The sequence below is a fragment of the Accipiter gentilis genome, chromosome 31, assembly GCF_929443795.1.
Source record: "Accipiter gentilis chromosome 31, bAccGen1.1, whole genome shotgun sequence".
Classification (NCBI taxonomy): Eukaryota; Metazoa; Chordata; class Aves; order Accipitriformes; family Accipitridae; genus Astur; species Astur gentilis.
This window is the reverse complement of record NC_064910.1, coordinates 11,261,436-11,282,647: the sequence shown is the minus strand read 5'-3', so window position 1 is coordinate 11,282,647 and position 21,212 is coordinate 11,261,436. Positions and strand designations below refer to the sequence as shown.

Sequence of the window (21,212 nt, the reverse complement as noted above, 5' to 3'; positions counted from 1 at the left end):
AGTACAAAAGGAAACTAGAAAAATGTTTTAATTTTGTTGAAAAGTTGCATTCAGATCTTGATACTTCCAGAAGAGTTCTTAGCACCCTTCCTTGTAGAAGGGCTAGGTACGGAGTCAGGACAGTAAGGCTACGTGAGGAGGTGCTTAAAAATGAGGAGGCGCTTAAAAGTCAGGAAAGACCAGCATTAAAATACTAATAAAATCTGGTTTCATGTTACCATGGGGACTATTCCCGAAGGCCATATTAGCCTGTGGACACTAAGCCCCATGGAGGAACTTCCACAACCAAGGGAATACCAACCAGCTCTTCTGAAGGGCAGTTCAGATCAAGAACCCAGCTCAAGCCCTGAGAAGTCTGCATCACCCAGATAAATTTAGCCCCGGCAAATGCTCCCCATACATGCAAATTATATTCTTTAGCCTCAACTATTTTCCCCAGGATCACGTGGGACATTATGCAACTTTTGTCTTCTTTTGGCTTGCACTTTTCTCATTTCCCTAAGAGTCCAGTATTGGATCTGTATCTTGGCACTTGCTGACTGCTGTCACATTCACTTCTCTTTTCAGCTGATAATATTAAAAGCTAAACATTAATTTCAGGCACTATTTCTCTAACCTCGTCTCTGGGACAGAGTATTTAGCTGAGAACAGTATAGTCCACCACAGCTGCAGTCTATTTGGTAAGTGCTTCTTAAAAGCCCGACTCCTTGTCTGCTCAGTGCACTGTCTTGCTGATGATTGGGGGAGTTGGGGCTCTTCAAAGGAGTAATTTGGCTCAAGGTAGCCATTTGGTAGTGCGCCTCAAGTGCCTTCTTCAGAGAGGACAAACATCGTTGTGACAGTGCGCAAAATACTCTGGCCCAGCATTCAAAGGGCTTTTGTTCTTCCTCTGTGTGCTAATCCCAACGAACATGGAGGGGAGCAGAGGTTCCCATGTTAGCTGGCACACCACGCGTTAGTTGCTGATAGGCTGTGTCTTGTTCGCTGTGAATGTAAGCCAGCTTGGGTAGCAGTTTAATAAAGCAGCTGAAGCTAATGCCATTTTTTGGCACCACATAAGAGAGTTTGTTGTAGGGTCGCATATATGCATATAAGGGGTCATGTACCAGCAAATTTTCAGGAAATAGTAGACATGCACATTATTAAGACTGAATTGCTGTCTGGCTCCAGTATCTAAAATATGTAACTAACTCTTAACCCTAAGTCTCAGTGCTCTGATGCATTTGAATCACAAAAACGTGTAGGTTTTTTGTGTCTTGAAGCAAGTTTCTAGAGTAGGAAAAGAAAATCAAGAATGTAGCACCAGATCCTATACAGAAATACTTAAAGAGCAATACTGCTGGAATTAGTGCCACTACTGACACAATATTTAGATTAATAAACACTTCTCAAAATCTGAGTTTGCTTCTAAAATCTTGATTTTTCAAGAAATTAATCTGGGGCTGTTATACTTTTTTAAATTAGAATTTTTGAGCTATTAATTTTATATTTCCAAGACTTTCTTTGCAACCACAAGGACTCTTTTTAACATACACATTTAATGGAAGATAATATTATTTCATAATCATGGGACTCTGGAGCTGGAGCTTTATAAGAAAAACACTAAATCTTATTAAATTTGTGATAAAATTATTGGTGTTGGCAACCTTGCAGACATATGCCTAGAGCTGCACAGTTCTCCTCCTCTAACTACTGTAACTAAAAGGACTTTAATGAGAGCAAAAGAATGTGGCTCTGTCTGCCCAGAATCTTTTGGAATTTTCACTTTTCCCTAATGAAAATGAAAACAAATACTTTTTTTTTTTTTCCTGTAAGCTTTTATGGACATCTGAACTGACTTTTGTAATGAAGAAGGATTAAGCAAACTCAGGGAAATGATAAATGTGGTTTGTATTAGTGTACTAATTAGCTCATAAATTTAGAAATAGTTAATCTTTAGTTTTGCTGAATCAAAATAGCGGTCAAATCGCAGATCAGATCTTGGAACTGGAGTAATGCAGTGGTGAATTAAAACCCCCTGAGCAGAGGTGTCTGATCCCATAGCATTATAAAAACTGGAAATTTTGCTACTGGCTTTGAAGAGCACAAGGTGAATTTAACGAAAGTTGTAAAATATTACTCAAGCAGCCAGATACTTAACAGATAATAATAAAAAAATGTGATTTATTAGGTGTGTGCTACGCATTGTGTTGTAATCCAACGATTAACTATGTTAATTATTTTTAGTTCGGTGAGCTAATTAAGAGCACTGGTAGCTAGCATAGTTCTGTGTTTTACTGCAGTTTCCATTTAACGTATATATGTACATATTCAAAGACCATGCCCTAGAAATACACATTTTATTCAGAAACAGTTCTGGGTGCCAAGTGATAAAAATGTACTTGCCCATTACATGATTTACATGTCCTTAGAACTGTCAAAGTAGAAAAAGAGAATAGTTACTATCTTTTTTACACTGCCCCTTTGACAATCTGATGAAGACCACTCCAATGAAACACAGAGAAGTGTGTATTCTATCCCAAAACAACAAGTTTAGGTCTCAGTTCTTCAGACTGGGTCCTAGCCAGGTGGTGGAGATTCAAGAGCCAAGCACCAGGGCATGCTTTACAGTATGGTAGCAGACAAGTAGCTGGCAGACACTGCAGGCTGCTGAATACAATAGCTTAGAGTCGCCTCTCCCCTTTAATGGTTGCACCAGGACAAGGTTAGAAGAGAACTGGGCTCGCTAACGCTCAATGTGGAGAATGAATAGACTCCCATTCTCACACCCCATAAACATCCTCATGCACACCTTGTTAAACACCACCCTAGAGACTGCATTTCAAGCAGTTTTCCATAAACTCCAAGTGACCTGGATACAATGCTAGATAAAACCATCGGATAAAATACAGCACTAGAAATATGTGAACCTGGGATTAGAAGATCAGGGCGACTTAATGAGGAACCAGCCTTCACATCTGGACTGCTGTAAACCTTGCCCAACCCAAGGCCCCTGTGGAAAAAACCAACACACCAATAGTAATTCAGTAAAACATACAAGGAATGTTCATTGCTAGCCCTGCAGTGATATGCAGTAGGAATTAATCTAAAACCATGATGGCAAACAACTGCTGAACCAATTTTCTTCTTTGGCTTGTAGCGCACCTGCTCTTACAGTATCTACATTTTGTTCTTTTTTTCTTGCACAAATGTAAATATTCCTACATTAAACCAACTCCACATGTCAAGAGATAGCCAGTGACAAGGCCTTAGTCTAACTACACAGTGTGATAAGGAGGAAACAAAATGTGTCTGCAAGTACAGAATGTTTAAATGCCCATAGTCGTGATGCAAGCTGGCAAGTTACAAAGCAATTTGTAATTATACCTCCTACTTGCTCTTAAGGAGTTGTGCATCAGCAAGCTATTAACCAGATCCTATATTACTGTAGTATTCTACCTCAAAGTGGTAGGAGACAGACAGAAGTCAAGACTCACGTCTCGATATCAGGTTCTTCTGAGAGCATTGCTGGCTGCCAAACACATGCACCAAGTCAGCATTGCTGAAATTTTTTTGTCTGCATATGATGCTACTTCTGGAGGCCATATGACCTGTAGTTCACCATCCTAGCTCTATTTTTGTAAGCTGCTGCAAGAAAGGATGAAGTGGCATGGTTAGCTGGTAGGGATGCATAGTTTAAGGGATTCCCAGTTATTGTTATTTTCTTAACCTTTCCCTGCAGTTTAAGTGAGGCTGCATAAGGCACCCAAAGTCCTCTCTATTCCCCCCAAAAATAGTACCAGGACTAGTAATTTTTGTTTGAGTGACAGAATGCTAGACTTTACCTTTCACTAAGTGGAAAGCAACATTTATACTCTCCTGAAGGCTCTCTGACTGCATACCATAAGCAGATTTACAAGGAACACCACCTTGGCAGTGCAACCTCAGTGAGCCCTTCTGGCCAAAGTTTTCAGTTACGGTGACTTAAAAGTGACCGGCTTGTTAGAGATATTCAGCACGCTTGCTTCCAACTAAGTTAGCACATCAGGAAATCAGGACACAGTTATTTTAGTGCTTATATATAGGTTAGAACCAAACGTCATATGCCTAAATTTGAAATTTGTGAGATGTGCCAGCAAAAGCATTGTAAGAAGCCTGATCAAAATGCAATATTCTCCTTAAAGCAACATCCAAAAGAGGTACTGTAGTTCTCTTCCCTATATTACAGGCATATGAAAAGCTCTAGAACAAGGACTCGTAAAGATTCTGCAGTGAACTGCATTTTGATCTCAAGCACGTGTTCCACCCCAACCTCATGCTCTGCGGAACAATGGTGACTCTACTTTTGAGACCAGATGAGACTACATCTAACGCAGCCCTGTGCAACCAAATAAATGCAATACCAAAACCACATTTATCCTACCTAACTTTAGACTTCTAAAATGTGGTTGTGTATACCTCAGATACTAATTGAGAGTCTTATTAATTGGTGGAGAGGAACAAGCACTTTTAAGTCATGATACATCTGACCTAGGTTAGATGTCTACCTCAGGATAACATTAACTAGGCCTTAGAAATGCTACTTTACTCCCACAAAGTACAGAGGGAGTGGAGACACCTCTTTCATACCTATTATGTCTAAATTGTACATACCCAAGGTTATCAGGGAAGAGGCCCAGCCCTTGTTGTGAAATGCTGATGGAGAACGGGAATATTCCCAATGAACACCACTGCCCTGTGTCACCATAACAGTGACAAATAAAGGCAAAGGACTTTGATATTTAGCCATTAGTGTATATTGGCAGTACTGCTAGTATCACCTTGTGTGTCAAGACCGGTAAAACAAGGTCAGAAACGAGCTGTATGCAACAGAGAAAACAAGAACTGGAAGCTAGTGGGGCTCTTCAGTTTCTGCACCGGGGTTAGTACCTCCATGCACTACATGGAGGGAGGTACTGTGCTACATGGACATAGTAGCATGGGTGTACTAACTCCACTGCACTGTGTAGTTAGGCCCAGACACTCCTACTATTAATTGGTATGAATTATACCAATACATTACTCTCTTCTACTTGTTAAACAGAACCCTGCCTTACCTAAAGTGCAGTCTGAATCTTTTACAACAATGCTAAGTGTGACCCCATCACTTTAACTTTCAGGTATCAGTTGGATATTGCACACCCACTACTTTTATATTTAATAATTATTCAATGGACTTTTAAAGGAGCCCATCCTTAAACCAGATAGATACCGTTGACATACATTGTAACACACTAGAACAGATTTCTGTTTTCCATACATTGAAAGCAACACAGGGAAGCTACAGCTTCTGTACTTACCACGCCACCAAGAACATGGAAATAGTGGTCAAAAAGGAATTTCAAGTTTCAATTCTTGGTGGAATATCTGAACAAAGAGGTTCAATTTAGGTATTTTTCCACTTTTGGACAAGTTTGGGCTCCTGTATCTCTACAAACACACATCCCTAGCAGTAGACACGCTGCTGAGTAGACCCGATCCATCCAGAGACATGTTCAAAATATCCCTGTCAATTGCAAGTATCAGTATGACCTGATGATGATGGCCAAAGCACTTTCTGTTTAACAGAAGACACATGGAATTGATTCCTTTCTCATACCAATGTTAATCATAACAAACTGTAATAAAGTCAGAATTAGAATTGCTTTGCATATGCACTAGCATGCACAAGAGAGTACTGTGACTGTGTGTATTTCTCAGAGGGGTTTTTTTGGTTTCTTTTTTTCTTATTTCTCACATTCCTCTGGGAGATCTCATTGCCAGTTTCAACAAAGGGCATCAGCTCTATGCAGATGATATCCAACTCTACAACTCTCTCAACTCACTCTCTGATCCCCTCCTTGCCACCTGTCTTCAACATGTCAATCAACAGATGGCTACACCATCACTAAGGAATGCTTCAAAGGCATTTAAAATGTTTTAAAAGTCCTCTTTGTTCCACGTCTGTGGCTCTGCTATCCGTCTTCTTAATTCAGCACTTCAGTTCTCAGCCAAAATCTTGCTCTCTATAACACAGGGTTTTCATTTTCTTTTTCTCTGCTTTAAAGCTACTTCCATAATATTTACAGATTTATCCATACTTTGACATCTGCTTCCTCTGTGTTATGTTGAATGCTCTACTCCAGTTTAAAACAACGCCATTTTGTCCACTTTGGTTTTCTAAAAACATACATTCTAAACTTCACCAGCCAATGGGCAGGAAACAGTACTACTCTGCTTTGAAAAGTAGAGACTCCCTCAAGAACTTTCAACACACTTTCAACAACAGGTTTTCTTGAATGCAGAATCTCATCTTAAGACTTGTGACAATCTATTTCAGTGTCTACAGCAGTAAGTCAAAGCCTTCTGATATACTTACAAGAGTAACACTGGTTTTTGCACGATAATGATAATATTTTGAATATTATCAAAACATAATTGTGTTGAACTGTACCAGATCTGTCTCACAGCATCTAGTCTTTTGCTTCTCCTCAGCCCTTTCTTATCTCTGCATCCTCTCTCCAAGCCCCCAGAAATGAGAAAGCAAGCCCATTCCTTCACTTACCCTATTTTAATCTTGTCTGCATTTTTAGGCCTTCCCTTCAAACCAATGTAACATGCAAATGGTACCATCTCTGGAACAGCCTCAGTACCACAGCAGTAACATTCCAAGTATTTGTGATAATAACCCATCATAAACCTGGGGTGTCTCTCATGGTAAAGGAAGAATGTAAAATGGATAAACCAAAGTTAAGCATTGCCACATGAGGAAAATACACTGTAGTGGAAGCAGGGATCTGATGTAAAAACACAGATAACAAAATATCAAGGAAAAGAATTATATGGGGCAAGGCTCTGCTGCGTAACACCCCACTGACAACTGCCCCTAGAGAGCCTCGCCAGAGCGCCCATGGAGGCTGGCAACTGCAGGTTTCACTGTTATGTTATCCGGTGCAAAAACAGGCTGCAAACAGCTTGGCACAGGTTGTTCTTTTAATAAGGGGAATATCTTTTTATTTGCTACTGCCTCCACTTCCCCTTTCATCCTATCATTTGCAATTCCGCAACACTAGCAGCAACCACAGCAATCGTTTCTGTAGAAACAGCGTTTCGTGATCTCCTCTAACGGCATTTAGCAGCTGGAACCAGCACAGGTACGCTCCCGCATTCTGCCAGCTCCTCACAGAACCGGTCGGCGAGGAGCAGTCTGTGGGCCACCGGGCAGAAACCGAGCTCTCGTCACAGCTGCCCTGTACACTCGACACGGGCGGCGGCCCTGGGGAGGCCCTGGGACCACGGTGAGGCCGGCAGGCAGCACTGCGGCAGCTCAGCACCCCCCCCCCACCCCACCCCAACCTGGAGAGCAGGGCACCGGTCCGGTCAACGATCGCCCCGCAGCTCTGGCGGCGGGAAGCCCAACCGACCAGCCCGAGCACTCCACTCTCCCCACCCTGCCCCTACCGAGAGGGGCCCCTGCGCCGAGGCAGAGGCCGAGCTGGGCGAGGCAGCTCCCCAGCGGCAGGCGGAGAAGGGCACCCTGCCCATCGCCCACCACGCCGCCGCGACGGGCGCGCACGCCCGGGCCCCGGCTCCGCCACAGCGGCAGCGGCGGGCCCTCCCTCCCGCCGCAAAGGTTGCTGGGAAGGCGGTAGACGCGACTAGCGGGAGGGGAGGGAAACACCAACCCCTCCACCGCGACGTCACGACGCCCGCCGAAAGCGCCGCCTGCCCCTCCCGCGCCCCGCCCCTTCTCGTTACCATAGCGACCGTCCGCCGCGTCTCCGGCGGGGAGGAAAAGACGCGCTCTCGCGAGATGTCGGCGGACGGGGCGGGCCGGAAGGAGGCGCGGATTTGAAGGCAGCGGCGGGAGGGGCGGCGTGGCGTGGCGTGGGGCAGGGCAGGGCGGGGCAGGTGAGTGGTCGCGGCTGCGGCCGTTTCCCCACCCCCACCCAGCGCCGCGGGCTCGTCGCCGCGCGCGCCCCTCCCTGGGGTCCCTCTGGCGGCGCGAAGCCCCGTCGCCTCTGAGCCGCTGGCGGGGCGGCGGTTGCTCCTTTGCCCGCGCGCCCGCCAACCGTCGCCGGGGCGGGAGCAGGTGTGTGGTGGCGGCGGCGGCGGCGGCGGCCATCCCGCTCCCCTCCTCCCGTCCCGTCCGTCTTTCCCGGCCGGTCCCTCGGGTCTGCCGGCGGGGCCGGCCCGTCACCCCGGGAGGTGTCCGCTAGCGCTGGGCGGCACCGGCACCGCTGCCCGCCCGGGCGAGGGCGGCTTGGGGCTTACCGCCACGGCCGTGGGCGCCGCAAAAGCGTTGGTCTGAAAAGCCGGTGAAACGGCGTGACCTTCGGTTTCAGCGACAGGGTAGCTTAGCCGTTATTAAACATAAAGGTTCAGGAAACTTAACCGGTGCGGTGTTATAAGCTTATCGTTCTGCCACGGGACGAAGTCTGAGCTTCGATTTTAAGAGTACATTCGTGTTACTCGCTTCCAAATTCAAGTGCTTATTTTGAGGCTTCTTCAGCAAAGTACTTGCATATCTTCGCTGCTTTCTACATACGGATCAGATATTGATGAAGGCTTTAAAAAAAAAAAAACAAACCAAACCAAAACGGGTGGAAGCACAGGGTTTAGTGAAACTGTACCAAATCATTACATAATTTGATTGCAGAGATGATGATAGTAACTTGGGTTCTGTTCTCAGTATTTAGCTCCAGTCCTCTGGTTCTCTAAAAAAAAAAAAACACCAAAGCATATTTTCTCTTTGTTTCAGGTGAGCAACTGAACCTGAAATCATACTTTTCCAATTCTTGAGTCATGTTGCATTTCACATTGGCTTTAAAAAAAGTAAAAGTGAATGTCAAATAGATCAGTTCTTAAAATACAAAATGACTGTGTGATACCAAGTGGGCAGGTTAATCAAATCCTGAGGAAGGATCTTCGGGAATTCAGCTGGGCATCGCTCATATGGGAATGCATCTTGCACTGCAATATGCAGTGCAAGATTTTTAAATCGGAAGCACAGACTTCAGAATGAAAATTGAGCCTTCGGTCTTAGCTCTAAATCTCTTGGCTGAAAGGCTTGCTTTTTAAATCTTAATTGTACTATCACCAAAGCTTTGCATAAACTGGTGAGACATTTAGTTCTTAGCAGGTTCAATTATAAGTCTTTTCAAGGCTATTTGTCATAATAAATGTGTTAACACATGTTCTTGGAGAACATTTGTTAGATAGCTTTTTGAGAAAGTCTGAGTGCAGTTTCTTTCTTTCCAGTCTTCATCACTTACAGAGTATGCTTTTAAAAGAAATTATCCTCTGGATTTGACTGCGATTAATGGCTTACACTTACAAAATGTTGTTGTAGTCGCGTGTTAGTGTGTATCTTGCAACACCTGTTGGTATCTTGAGGGAATAAATATCAACACTTTGTTAACACTCTAAGATTAAATAATAGTATTTTTCTTAACAGGAGCCCTGGAGTCTGTGAAACACTGAAAGTCAAGTGGAATAAGTAGATGATTGTCAAACTTTTATTCTGAATTTGATCCAACAAAAAGGGAAACTCCTAGAAAATGTCACCTGGGAAAGTTCTGCAACCTGTACTGAAAATGAAGGTGGATGAACTCTTTTTGTGCTGGTTGAGTCAGCCTGCAACTCAGCTGACACTAAAGGACTGCTTGAGAAGAATCAAGAACGAGGAGGAAATGGAGACTGGTCATGGAGATTCAGGAAACGATAAAAATGAGAGGTTCGCTAATAAAAATTCCAATTCCAAGCAATGCATGTTAGGAGATACCAGATTGCCTTTGATGTCTTTCAGTCCTCCCCAACTTTCTACTACTCTTCCATTGGCAACTCCAGCCAGCCCAAGGAGCATTTCTAATGTTAGAGCAACACGTCGGTCGTCAGGAACCAGAGTAGTAAGTTTGTTTCTTAATTATTAGACCTATTTGTTTAAATGGAAGTGAATTTTGTGTTTGTGGTATTGGCAAATTATGCAAGTAATTAGTTTCCCCACAGGAGGTGTCGGGAGTGGAGTGAAACGGCAACACTGAACATAAAATGTCAAGGTTTGTTTGTCACTACCGCTGATGGCTAGGTGGCCTAAACTTCCAAAAGACTGTCTTGGCTCCTTGCAGCTGTGTTTGTTTTTATAAGCTATAGATGCCTGACAAAAAATGAAAAATTAATTGTTTTCTATTTCCAAAAATTTTTCTGTCAAAAGCAATGTTGTCCTTGTTCTTTAAAACTGCAGAGTGGAAGGTATCTTAAAAATTCCATATCCGGTACAGCTGATTTAGATTTGGTATATCTACCCTGGGTTTCAGCTATAATTTCAAACATCATGCAATACTGATCTGTGTTGCAGCTAATTTACATGTTATGTTTGCTTCAGTGTGTGCAGCATAGGTAAGGAAAAGTCAAAACAAGTGATGAGTGCTTTCTGAAGTATTGCCTCCTATGCAATAAGGTTACAGCTAGTATCTGTATTCTTGTGTCTCTTAACAGGCATGAACAAACTAAAGTGGTGGAGAAGCTAGAAATAACCTTATAATAAAACAGTAGTTTTCAATAATGTCCTTGTGTCCACTGAGCAGTGTCCAGTGTGGGGGAAAACCCATATTTCTAGCTGGAGAATGGAAGAGAAATAATTGTAAAAGCCAAAACCTGGATAGATAGGTCAGATAGCCATGACTAACCAGGTGTCATTCATGAAATACATCTCACATTTATATTAAAAGAAAAATCTAGCATTCTATCAGACATGGTAGTTTACAAAGGCTATTTAGTTTACCAAATAGATCACAGTTGCTGGATACCTCTTGTTTAACTTAGTTTTGCCAGCGGTAACCCAAACTAGGTGTTGATGCTTCAGATGCCACGCTTTCAATAATAGGCCCTTCCACTGTTAAACACAATCTAATTGTGGATAAATGTAAGTCCCTGTCTCTGTTTGTCGTGTTACTTTTATAGCATGCTGCCTTGACTGCAAATATTCTTTTGTCTAATGATACCAGGCACTATTGTTAGTACAAGACTCAAATTTGGGTCCACTGGATCTGCATATTAACAAAGTAATTGTTTTGGTACGGCATGGTACACTCAATGCTTCCTTTCTAAGGAGGTCTTGACTTATAATAGACAATGCCCTCTATGCAAGAATGACACCCCTGCCCCCAACCTGAGGTGCTTTGTTTTTTTGTTTGTTTTTTAAACTTGCAGTTCAGTTCAATCTAATTACTAGCCCTTTTCATAAATTCTAAAACCAAAACTGGATAGAAGATGATGTGGTGACTGACAAAACTAAGTATTGCATATATGATCTGCCTTATATCAAAGGAGTTGTTAAGAGGTGTGCTGTTTCTGCTATGGGACTGTAAATTCATAGAATCATAGAATCGTTTAGGTTGGAAAAGACCTTCAAGATCAAGTCCAACTGTCAACCCAACACCACCATGCCCACTAAACCATGTTCTGAAGTGCCTTGTCGATGTGCTTTTTGAATACCTCCAGGGATGGTGACTCCACCGTTTTCCTGGACAGCCTGTTCCAATGCCTGACAACCCCCTCAGGAAACATTTTTCCTAATAGCCAACCTAAACCTCCCCTGCCACAACTTGAGGCCATTTCCTCTCATCCTATCTCCAGCCACCTGACAGAAGAGACCAGCACCCACCTCACTACACCTTCCTTTCAGGTAGTTGTAGAGAGCAATAAGGTCTCCCCTCAGCCTCCTTTTCTCCAGACCAAACAGCCCCAGTTCCCTCAGCCGCGCCTCATCAGACTTGTGCTCCAGGCCCCTCACCAGCTGGGTTGCCCTTCTCTGGACACGTTCCAGCACCTCCATCTCTTTCCTGCAGTGAGGGGCCCAAAACTGAACACAGGACTCGAGGTGCGGCCTCACCAGTGCCCAGTACAGGGGGACGATCACCTCCCTGCTCCTGCTGGCCACACCATTTCTGACACAGGCCAGGATGCCGTTGGCCTTCTTGGCCACCTGGGCACACTGCTGGCTCATATTCAGCCAACTGTCAACCAGCACCCCCAGGTTTTTCTCTGCTGGGCAGCTTCCAGCCCCTCTTCCCCCAGCCTGTAGCGCTGCGTGGGGTTGTTGTGACCCAAGTGCAGGACCCGGCACTTGGCCTTGTTGAACCTCATACAATTGGCCTCGGCCCATGGATCCAGCCTGTCCAGATCCCTCTGTAGAGCCTTCCTGCCCTCGAGCAGATCAACCCTCCCTCCCAACTTGGTGTCATCTGCAAACTTACTGAGGGAGCGCTCAATCCCCTCATCCAGATCATTGATAAAGATATTAAACAGAACTGGCCCCAATACTGAGCCCTGGGGAACACCACTTGTGACCAGCCACCAACTGGATTTAACTCCATTCCCCACAACTCTCTGGGCTTGTCCATCCAGCCAGTTTTTTCCCAGCAAAGAGTACACCTGTCTAAGCCATGAGCTGCCAGCTTCTCAAGGAGTAACTCATATAATTTAATAATACTGGTAAGTTGTAAGTGGTCATCACTCTCAATCACTCTACATACTTTGGTATCTAATTCAATATACTGGCCAAACCTCCTGGTGTCCCAGGGAAGCCTGCTCAGATTGGTAAGTGTAGAGAGGTTAGAGCTGAGGACGTTTAAGGGTATTGGTTACTTGTTGTCTGTTATTGGTGTGTATTGAATGTATATACCTACCTTTTGACCCACAGGAGTAACAATGTGACTACTGTTTTGCACTGAAACATTTAATCTGAAGTGTTGTCTTGATTTCATAAATACTAATTTTCAAATCTAGCTTGACATCTTGAAGTCCCCACTTCTTAGTTTCAAGACATCACACTTCCAGTCTAGAGTTTGTCTAGATTGACTTTATTTTAATAGGGACTTGTATTTTATGCCTAATCACTAGCCAGACAGCAGGGCATGACAATGGATTTACTCTTTTTTTCCTTTATGTTCACACTGTTATGTTTCCTGTTTCAGTGAAATGTAAGCAAAGAAATTAGCAGATGCTCAGTTTATTCTTGTATTGGATAAAAGCAAGCAAAGGAAGAGTTTCCATTAAAAGCCACTGTTACTTGATGTACTTGATAGCTAACTTGTGCACTGTAATTTCTTCTTCATGTGTGTTGGCTGATCACTTGAAGTAGATTCCATAAAGTACTAGAAGAGATTAATGAAGAGTAACATTCTTAATTGGAATTGTTTGTATAGTGCTGAGAGAGAACCTAGAGAGTTAGACTGTTGGTTGTGTTTTCTCCACCCCCCCACTCCGCCACCCCACCCCACCCCACCCCCCCCGCCAAGAGTTGGGCAGGGGGAAGTTTCCAAGCAATAAGAGATTTATTTATGGCTTTATTATTCAGCTGAACTGAAGCTTCATCCTAAAAGTTTCCTAATCTTTAGGAAGTGTAAATTACATTTGGAGCAGGCATCAGCTTTTTAATACCACCAAGAGTTGCATAATTGCGTGTTGTGCCATGACAGTGTATTTTCCTCATAGAAGGCAAAATATACTCATTTTATTTGTCGTATGTCCATAAACTACCTGCCGCAGTGTCAAAAGTAATACATCTGGTTTTGTGCACTTAATCACAGCTGACAAACCGAGCCACAATGGTCTTACCTACCCCATTTGAGTTTAAGTAATTTTGAGGTCCTTGTGTTGTTTCTAGAAATGGAAGAAAATGTTTCAGATGTCTTTTTAAAATAAGAAAGCTTGTACTGTAGGTCCAGTAATACAGATTTAAATTCTAAATAGCAGTCCTAGAAAATGGTAGAAGTTAATGTGCTTAACTCTCTGTGCCTGAGGGTGATACTAGGAAAGGGCTTTTACATCCAGCCATAAAGAGCTGGAGAATTATTTCTTTTAGGACTATAAAAGTCAACCTTAGGCATCTTGGTAAACTTTTTCTTACTGTATACAGGAATTCTTAAAATGCAGCGTACAAGCAGTAAACTTATTTTGGCAGGATACATTTAGAATATCACTGAGCTGAATCACTACACTTGATTATGGGTAAGGTTGCTGTACGCCTTTTCCTGTTTCTTAAAATGTTCCCACAACTTTTTTGAAGGACACCAAACAATAAAGCTGATAACAGAAAACTGCCATCCTCAGGTTATTACCAGGTAGTAAGTATGAATGTGTAGGAAACCACATTTTCCTGCTACAGGTTTCTGTACTTGTTAGAAAAACATGTTTTGCAGAATGGAAAGCGTTCTTGGAAGACCAGTCTTGAAACTAATTAGATATTTAATCTTCAACACCTTAAACAGTAGCATATGAGCAAAACAAGCTGGTGTTTTGATGGCAACTGTTAAAACAGCATTAAAAGTACTGAAGATGACAGCTATTGTATTTCAGGAGATCTTGTCTTTTTTTCAGGGATTAGCTTGTAATTGAAATTTGAGGGTTATATTTTTATCCAAAATTCAGATGTTGCCACATCTTGTCAGTGGAGAATTTGCTGTCTTTCAAGATAGTTGAAGCCCTCCACTGATTAGCAAGTCTCAAGTGCTCTCAGATAATGAAAGAACCTACATGCTCCTTATGTTGAACAAAAAACTGAGATGCACTTAAAGCCACGTTCTGGAAAAACATTAATTCAGAATAAACTGTTGGCTTAATCCTTATACATATTTTGAAATCTAGACAGAACTCTACCATGAAAATTCACATTATAGTGTGTTTTGGTGCAAGTGAAAACAAAACAGTGTTTGTTTAGGGTGGGTGGTTTTTTTTTTTAGGGGAGGTACTTCCCTTCGCTTGCATGGTGTCATTCACAGTGAGGTCAGTGTCTGACTGCGTCCATTGTACGAACACTGTAATTGCAAAGTTCTGGGCATCTTCATTATGTGATGTGCTAAGTGCTTGGTAGTATTCTGAAAGTAGGCTTGTGATTTGTATGTACTAAAATGTATTAAAATAACAAAATCAGAGGCATAGAAAAATCTCAACATTTAACTCTTGAATATTTTATGAGTATATTGTTGTAAAGAAAGGAAGTTCTAGAGCTCTTAACTTTCAAACTTGAGGAATAGCTGTTATAGCTTTCTTCTAACCCTTATCACTACTGTACATGGATTTGCCAGTGTTTCTGGCACTATAGATTATCTTAAACATATGGGGTATACACAAATGTACACTGTTCCTCACATTGTCAAAAATGCTAGGCCTCAAGGCTTAAAAGATGCCGCAGGCAAGATGTTTAATCCTAACCAGCTGGTGTGTAAGGCATCTGGGGAAACAATTCACAGAATTCCCTATGGGCATTTTTGGGGGGGGGGTGGTGCAGAGAGAATGTGATATGATCTGGAGTACTTAAAAGTTATTTTCCGTTTCTCTGCAGGGTCAACCTTTAATATAAAGGTAGTTCTTGGATTGGTTTCTGTATATCCTTTGCTTGATAAGCATACTGTTCCTGCTTGTTATCCCATGACAATTATTAAAGCTTATTGTCCCATATTTCTGTAATTTGTAATGCTTTTACTACTTTACCATATTGCTGCATAGCTGTTTTCATCACTACCATTCTTGCAAATTTTTGTTACCAGTTAGTTGATTCAAGTGGGGTGGTGCTACTAGAATCCATTTGAGTTTAAAGGGAGACTAGAATGAAACCTTTTAACATTGACAGAAGTTTGAGCATAATAATGCTTAACAGCTCCTTTTTGGGATAAATGAGTTGTTCTGAGGACTTCAGTTAAACGGTAGCTAGGCTTATACCTGCATCTGTTAGACCAGTGGTGGACTATCTCCATGTTCTGCAGGTGTGCTGTAAGTTTTTTGGGGGATCACCTTCTACTAGCAAGGAGAGAAATGATGTTCATAAAACATCAGAAAAGTAAGAGGAATGACAGTGTTTGAATCCTGCCAGCTTTTCACATAAGTAGTTATTAAGCTTTGATGTTGGCCTTGACATTTCAAGTGTCTAGTCTTATATGTTGTCTGCATCTGAATTGCTACCTAGTATACCTTAAAACCAGAAGCAATGTTAACTACTAATTCTGGGTTATGTAAGCTGTATTAGCATTGCACTGCACACCAGGTTATGCTGTGCAGGACTGAGCATGGTCTAGCACGTATACTCCCTAAGTCTGTATTATGCAAAGCTAGTGTTAACAGCACCGTGTCCCACGACTAAGTGGGGAGCATGGTGGACTTGGCTTCCAACTCAAGCCCGTGACTTAAAGGCAGACTGTAAATAACCTGGTATCAAACTGATGTACTTTTATGATGATAACAGGGTACTATGACAGATGTCAGCACTAATGTGTTCACAATAAAGCTCCTTCTATGGTGCCAACAAAGGAAGGGCAGCCAGAAGTTCATATTAAGGTCTGGAAGAGTGCAGCTATAGGTGTTCCTAGAAAATCATTATTAGTTTCAAGTGTGGTGAAATAATAGTAGTCAGCATAAGCAGCACTGGTAGTATGTTGTGTTACTCTTAAGCTTTGCTGTACTGAATAGCTTGGAATAGAAGAATCATTATCCTGATTAGAGAACTGGCTATTCATTTTATGTATAAATGAGAAACTGAAAGTTGTTCACTGTTGTAGCTTTTTGGTAGTGCTCCTTATTCTAACTGCATCTTGTCCCCTGGGATATAAATGTTACACTTTTCTTAGCAGTAGTATTAATTCTGTTTACACATTGTGCTTTGTTAGAAGAAATAGTGATTTTTGTCCTCTTTCAAAGTGGCAGTTGCACTTGAAAGAGAAAGTATTTGTCCTACTGGAAACGCATAAATATTTCTTATATGCTGCATCCAGCCTTAAGAGGTTTTGGCATTTCTAGTGCTGAAAAATTGAATTCAGAATTATACGTATTATTCTTCAAATTTAAAATTCACCTGAGTCCTGACACAGGACAAATTCAAGTATTTGGATGAAACTTATTTATCACAGGCACTCTCTTCTGTGTGAGTAACTGTCACTTAAAAGCAAAGAAAAAAAAGTTCATAGCTGTATGAGATCATTACTTACTTCCAGTTGCTTCTTTCTGCTCTGTCTTTTGAAACATTTAAGCTTAATTATAGCTTTACATCAGTAACTTAAACAGTTCATTCTTTTAACAGGTGGTCAGTCTGGGAGGAAATTAGATATTGATATAGAGGAGATAGCTTTCTTTTTTTTCCTGCAGTGATGCTTGAGAACCCATCTTATATTTTTGAGAACCTCTCCAGATGCCCTACACTTACTCTGTCAGCAAGAAATAAGCTTGAGGACAAAAGTAAGTATGGGCTTGCTTCAGTACAAAATGATTAATGCAGTTCATCCAGTGAACTAGTTTGTCCTAAGATAGACCTAGTAATGATTGCACAGAACTCTTCAGCAAGCAATGTTATGAGAAAAATCTACAAAATACCAATGGTAATAACATATGGCTGAGCCTCGCAAATTTGGAGGCTTTGCACACACAACTGTCTTGAAAAATTCAATGAAAGTTATGCAACTTAAGTAGTTGCATTGATTCGAGAAGATACCAGTTAAGCGCTTTTGTTGTTTTCTGCAGTCCACAACAAATGGTTACTAAATTTAGTGTTCTAACTGTGGCATAATATGTAAATAACTCCTTTGTGTTGGGTTGGATTAGTGTGGTGTTCTTGTCTTAAGGTTAACCAGATGGTACTAATGTCTTGGTAGATAAGATTAGTTTGTATTCTGTGAACAATTGGTACAGCTTAAAATGGCTCCATAGAAAGCTATGTTTTTAAAAGTGTGTTCTGGTACTTCATGTTAGATGTGCCCCTTTTGTATAGCAATCACTATTCTATATAAAAAAATAGCTAGAAACTGTAGAGCTACCCATGTACCATTTCTTGACCACAGATATTTGCAGGGATAATGGGCTGTTAGGGCTGTTGGGATATGTTCTTAAATAACCTTGTGCTTACTGCTTAGTTTCATTTCATATGTAACTAGCCTTACATATTTGTTCTATGCAAATCTTACTAGAAACTTTGGCTGATTTCGGGCAACAAATGAGACAAGTTGGAAGACTACAAGGAGACTTTCACAACATTTGTAGAAATCTATATGCAAGGAGAATGCAGGGAAAGACCTTATGAGTGGGTGACAAGGGAACATTGCAAATTATGTATAAAATGGAGTTGTAAATGTGCCCATCATGAACAAGGTTTGATTGGACCTTCTTGACATTATCTTGACAAAACAAGGCTTGTAGAGCTTATGAAATGGCTTGACTTGGTCTGTTTTTAGAGTTCAGCAGAACAAGAACAGTTTGTAAGCAGTTTTATTCCTTTAGAAGCTAGATTTGTATTGATAAACAGCTAACACTCTAGATTTTGTAAATATTTCTACTAGATGTGATCATCACTGATATATCGTGAATAATCATCCTTGTGGCATACTTCATTGACTAAGAAATAAAGCAAACTATTTGAAATTAAGTAATGTTGAAAACAATAGGTTAGATTATTCTTCTGACTACTAATAGTCTTCATGAATAGTCATCATTTACAGCAAAGACTTGTAAAAAGTCTTCTGTTGTAACTTAAGACTTTAAACAAAAGATCACCAATTTTGTCTTACTTGCGGTTAACACACTGAAGAATACCTCCTAAAATTTTGAGTACTTGCTTATTAATCAAGGAACAAATTTAAGCTTAGTATTTTAGAAAGATCATCTAGAATGTTTGAAAAGATATTTAGACTTCACATCAAGACTTCCAGTGATGGAGAACGGAGGAAATTGCTAGTCAAGATTACTGTTGCTGTTCTGGCAATGTATTTGTGGTGTTATACCTCTGTAAGTTGTCTTATTACTTAAGTCTTATTTCTTCATGTGTAATGGTTGCCCCTTTAGTTATAATACTGGAAGCTAAAGTTCAGTTGGTTACCAGTGACCAGCTTCTTTGCTCTGCCTTCCTTCTTTGCTTTGTTCTTTAGCACTGTACCCTGCTTGCAAGCTTGGAAGTGCATGACTTTTAATTTAGCTCTGCAAAAACCAGTATGGTTTCTGTTGCCTATACTGAAATCTGTATATTTTAATTTCCTATGTTCCTATAGTTTCATTTCCTATATCAGCAAAGATTTTAGGGTGGTACATGATCAACACAGTAGTGTTAGTTCAAGAGTAAGTCTTTACAGAAGTTCTACCAGAAATCCCATTGTTGGTTGGTAAATTACAATTTGCAATCCTAGTGACTGACTTGTAGAGCAAGGTCTGTATCTTAAACTTCCTGATTCGATGGTTCTGCTTTAAGATCTGCGGGGAGGGAAATCTCAAGTGAAAGCAAGAAGCTGTCCTGCAGCTGTCACTGACTTGAAATTATTGTCTTGTGATTTCAGGGACTAAATTACATGTCGTGTTAAGCTTGTGATGCTGGAATTAAAGTAGTGGTTGTACTTCATACACCAATCATTCTAGTTTTGGAAATGATGAAATTTGAAGATATAAATGTGTTTTTGAAAGGATTAATTGAAAATTCAGTTCATGTCAAAATGATGAAGTACTGAATAGCTGGTGCAATGTTTAAGTAAGTTGCTGGACAGTTGTAAAACATTGTCATTCATGTTCTTTATACCTGATTACTCTGTCAACTTCTAAATTAAGGTGACACAGGGTAAATAATGGCAATCTAGAAATGACTAAATACCTAAAATGGCCTGTGTGACTTTGAAAAGTTGCATAATGCATAACATAACTCTGTTATAAAAGCTGGTGTCTCCTGTGGGAAGATCTCAGTGGCATTCCAAATCAGCCTGAACTGCTTCTTCATTTCAACCTATTCTGCTATTCAGAGGCTTACCTTGGTAAAGTTACAAATGTATATGTTATGGACTGTAGCTTCCTCTGTGGCTAGTCTCTGTAGCATCATGGTTCATCTAAAATGTAAAAAAAAAAACAACCCAGCATCTTATTAGAGCAAGTGTGACTTTAATTTGTATAATTCATACTAGATATTTTGCTTATGTCTTTCTCTGTTGAATAGCTACCTCAGCAGCATCAATTTGGGTGTACCTGATTTTCATGATCTGATGAATAAGGTCATAGGAAGATCATGAATAGTAAATAGGCTCCGTCTGTGGAATACCATTCCAGCAACCTGTTTCCATTAAAACTCTGTTTATGCTATATACAAATAAATAAAATGTAAATGGATAAAGTTTTCCTAAGATGGCAGAGAACATGAGAATTGTTCTGAAAGGAATATAAACCATCCATTAACTGTCAGGCTTTGGTTTTATAGTATCTAGTGTTGATGCTTGCTGAAGTTAGTGTGCCAGATGCAGTTAGCAATCTAAAAAGGCCTGTGCTATGTCCTTGGAGTCCAGGCAGTGTAATCATAGCAAGGTGACATGTATCTTATCTTGCTTATAATCTGATAACAGCCCATGGCGTGGTGTACATACATGGCATTCTTTGGGTAATGCGCAGAGAATCTGATCAGTCCATCCTTCCTGGGCTACCAACATGACCATATATCTCACATCTAACCAGTGTCTTTTTATTCACTGGCTTGCCTCCTAAAAATTCTGGATTCTTCCAGCAACTGTGGAAAGATCGTCCAGGCATTGCTCTGTCTAATCTAAGAGTACAGGAAAATTTAATCATCAGAGAAGGCATGCACATTCAAGACTTCCATGTTTTTTAATTGTCTGTGTGCTCCATGGGAGAGGCATTGCATCCTCCAAGGAAAAAAAAAAAAATGCATCTAGACCCAGATTCACACTTCCTTCCAAGGCCAAAGGGTCAGTTTCTCCCTGTGAAGGCAGATTTAACTACAAAGTGACAACATCTAGCAGTTCATCAGTGTAGCACACCACACTGTCAATAACTTTAAAGCAATCAGTTTGGGTAGCTGGTACCCGGGTATGAGCATAACTTGATACCTTCTTCTGTGATGTAGACATTGTAGACTTCATCTTCCTTGGGTTTTGTCAGTGTACTGGTGAAAAGGGGTGGCTCTCATCCAAAGGACAGTTAGAGATGGATAGTAATACTTTATCCTGTTCAGCTCACAGGTGCATTGTCCTCTTGTTCTCTTCCCATACAGAGCAGTTAGAAATGGGAAGTTATTAGCAAGAAGCGAGATAAGTATCTGTAGAACTGGGAAAACTGATTATTTGGGTTCCCATTAAATCTCTTCCCTTATCCATCAGTATAAGGATAGATAGGTTTCAACCTTGTGCATCCTTATTTCAAGACAGTCGGGGGTTTGGGTAAATGAAAATAAAAATCAATATTTGTGA

At 41.2% G+C, this 21,212-nt stretch overlaps 1 protein-coding gene across 1 annotated transcript in view; it reads left to right on the top strand.

Moving 5' to 3' along the window:
• Positions 1–9,459: 9,459 nt before the first annotated feature.
• The window catches only part of PPP2R3B (protein phosphatase 2 regulatory subunit B''beta), a 53,276-nt gene continuing 41,523 nt past the window's right edge, over positions 9,460–21,212 (top strand). Inside the window, exon 1 of the mRNA XM_049834389.1 lies at positions 9,460–9,905. Within this exon, the coding sequence (XP_049690346.1) occupies positions 9,558–9,905 (348 nt within the window). The 5' untranslated portion in view covers positions 9,460–9,557. The remainder of the gene's footprint in view (positions 9,906–21,212) is intronic.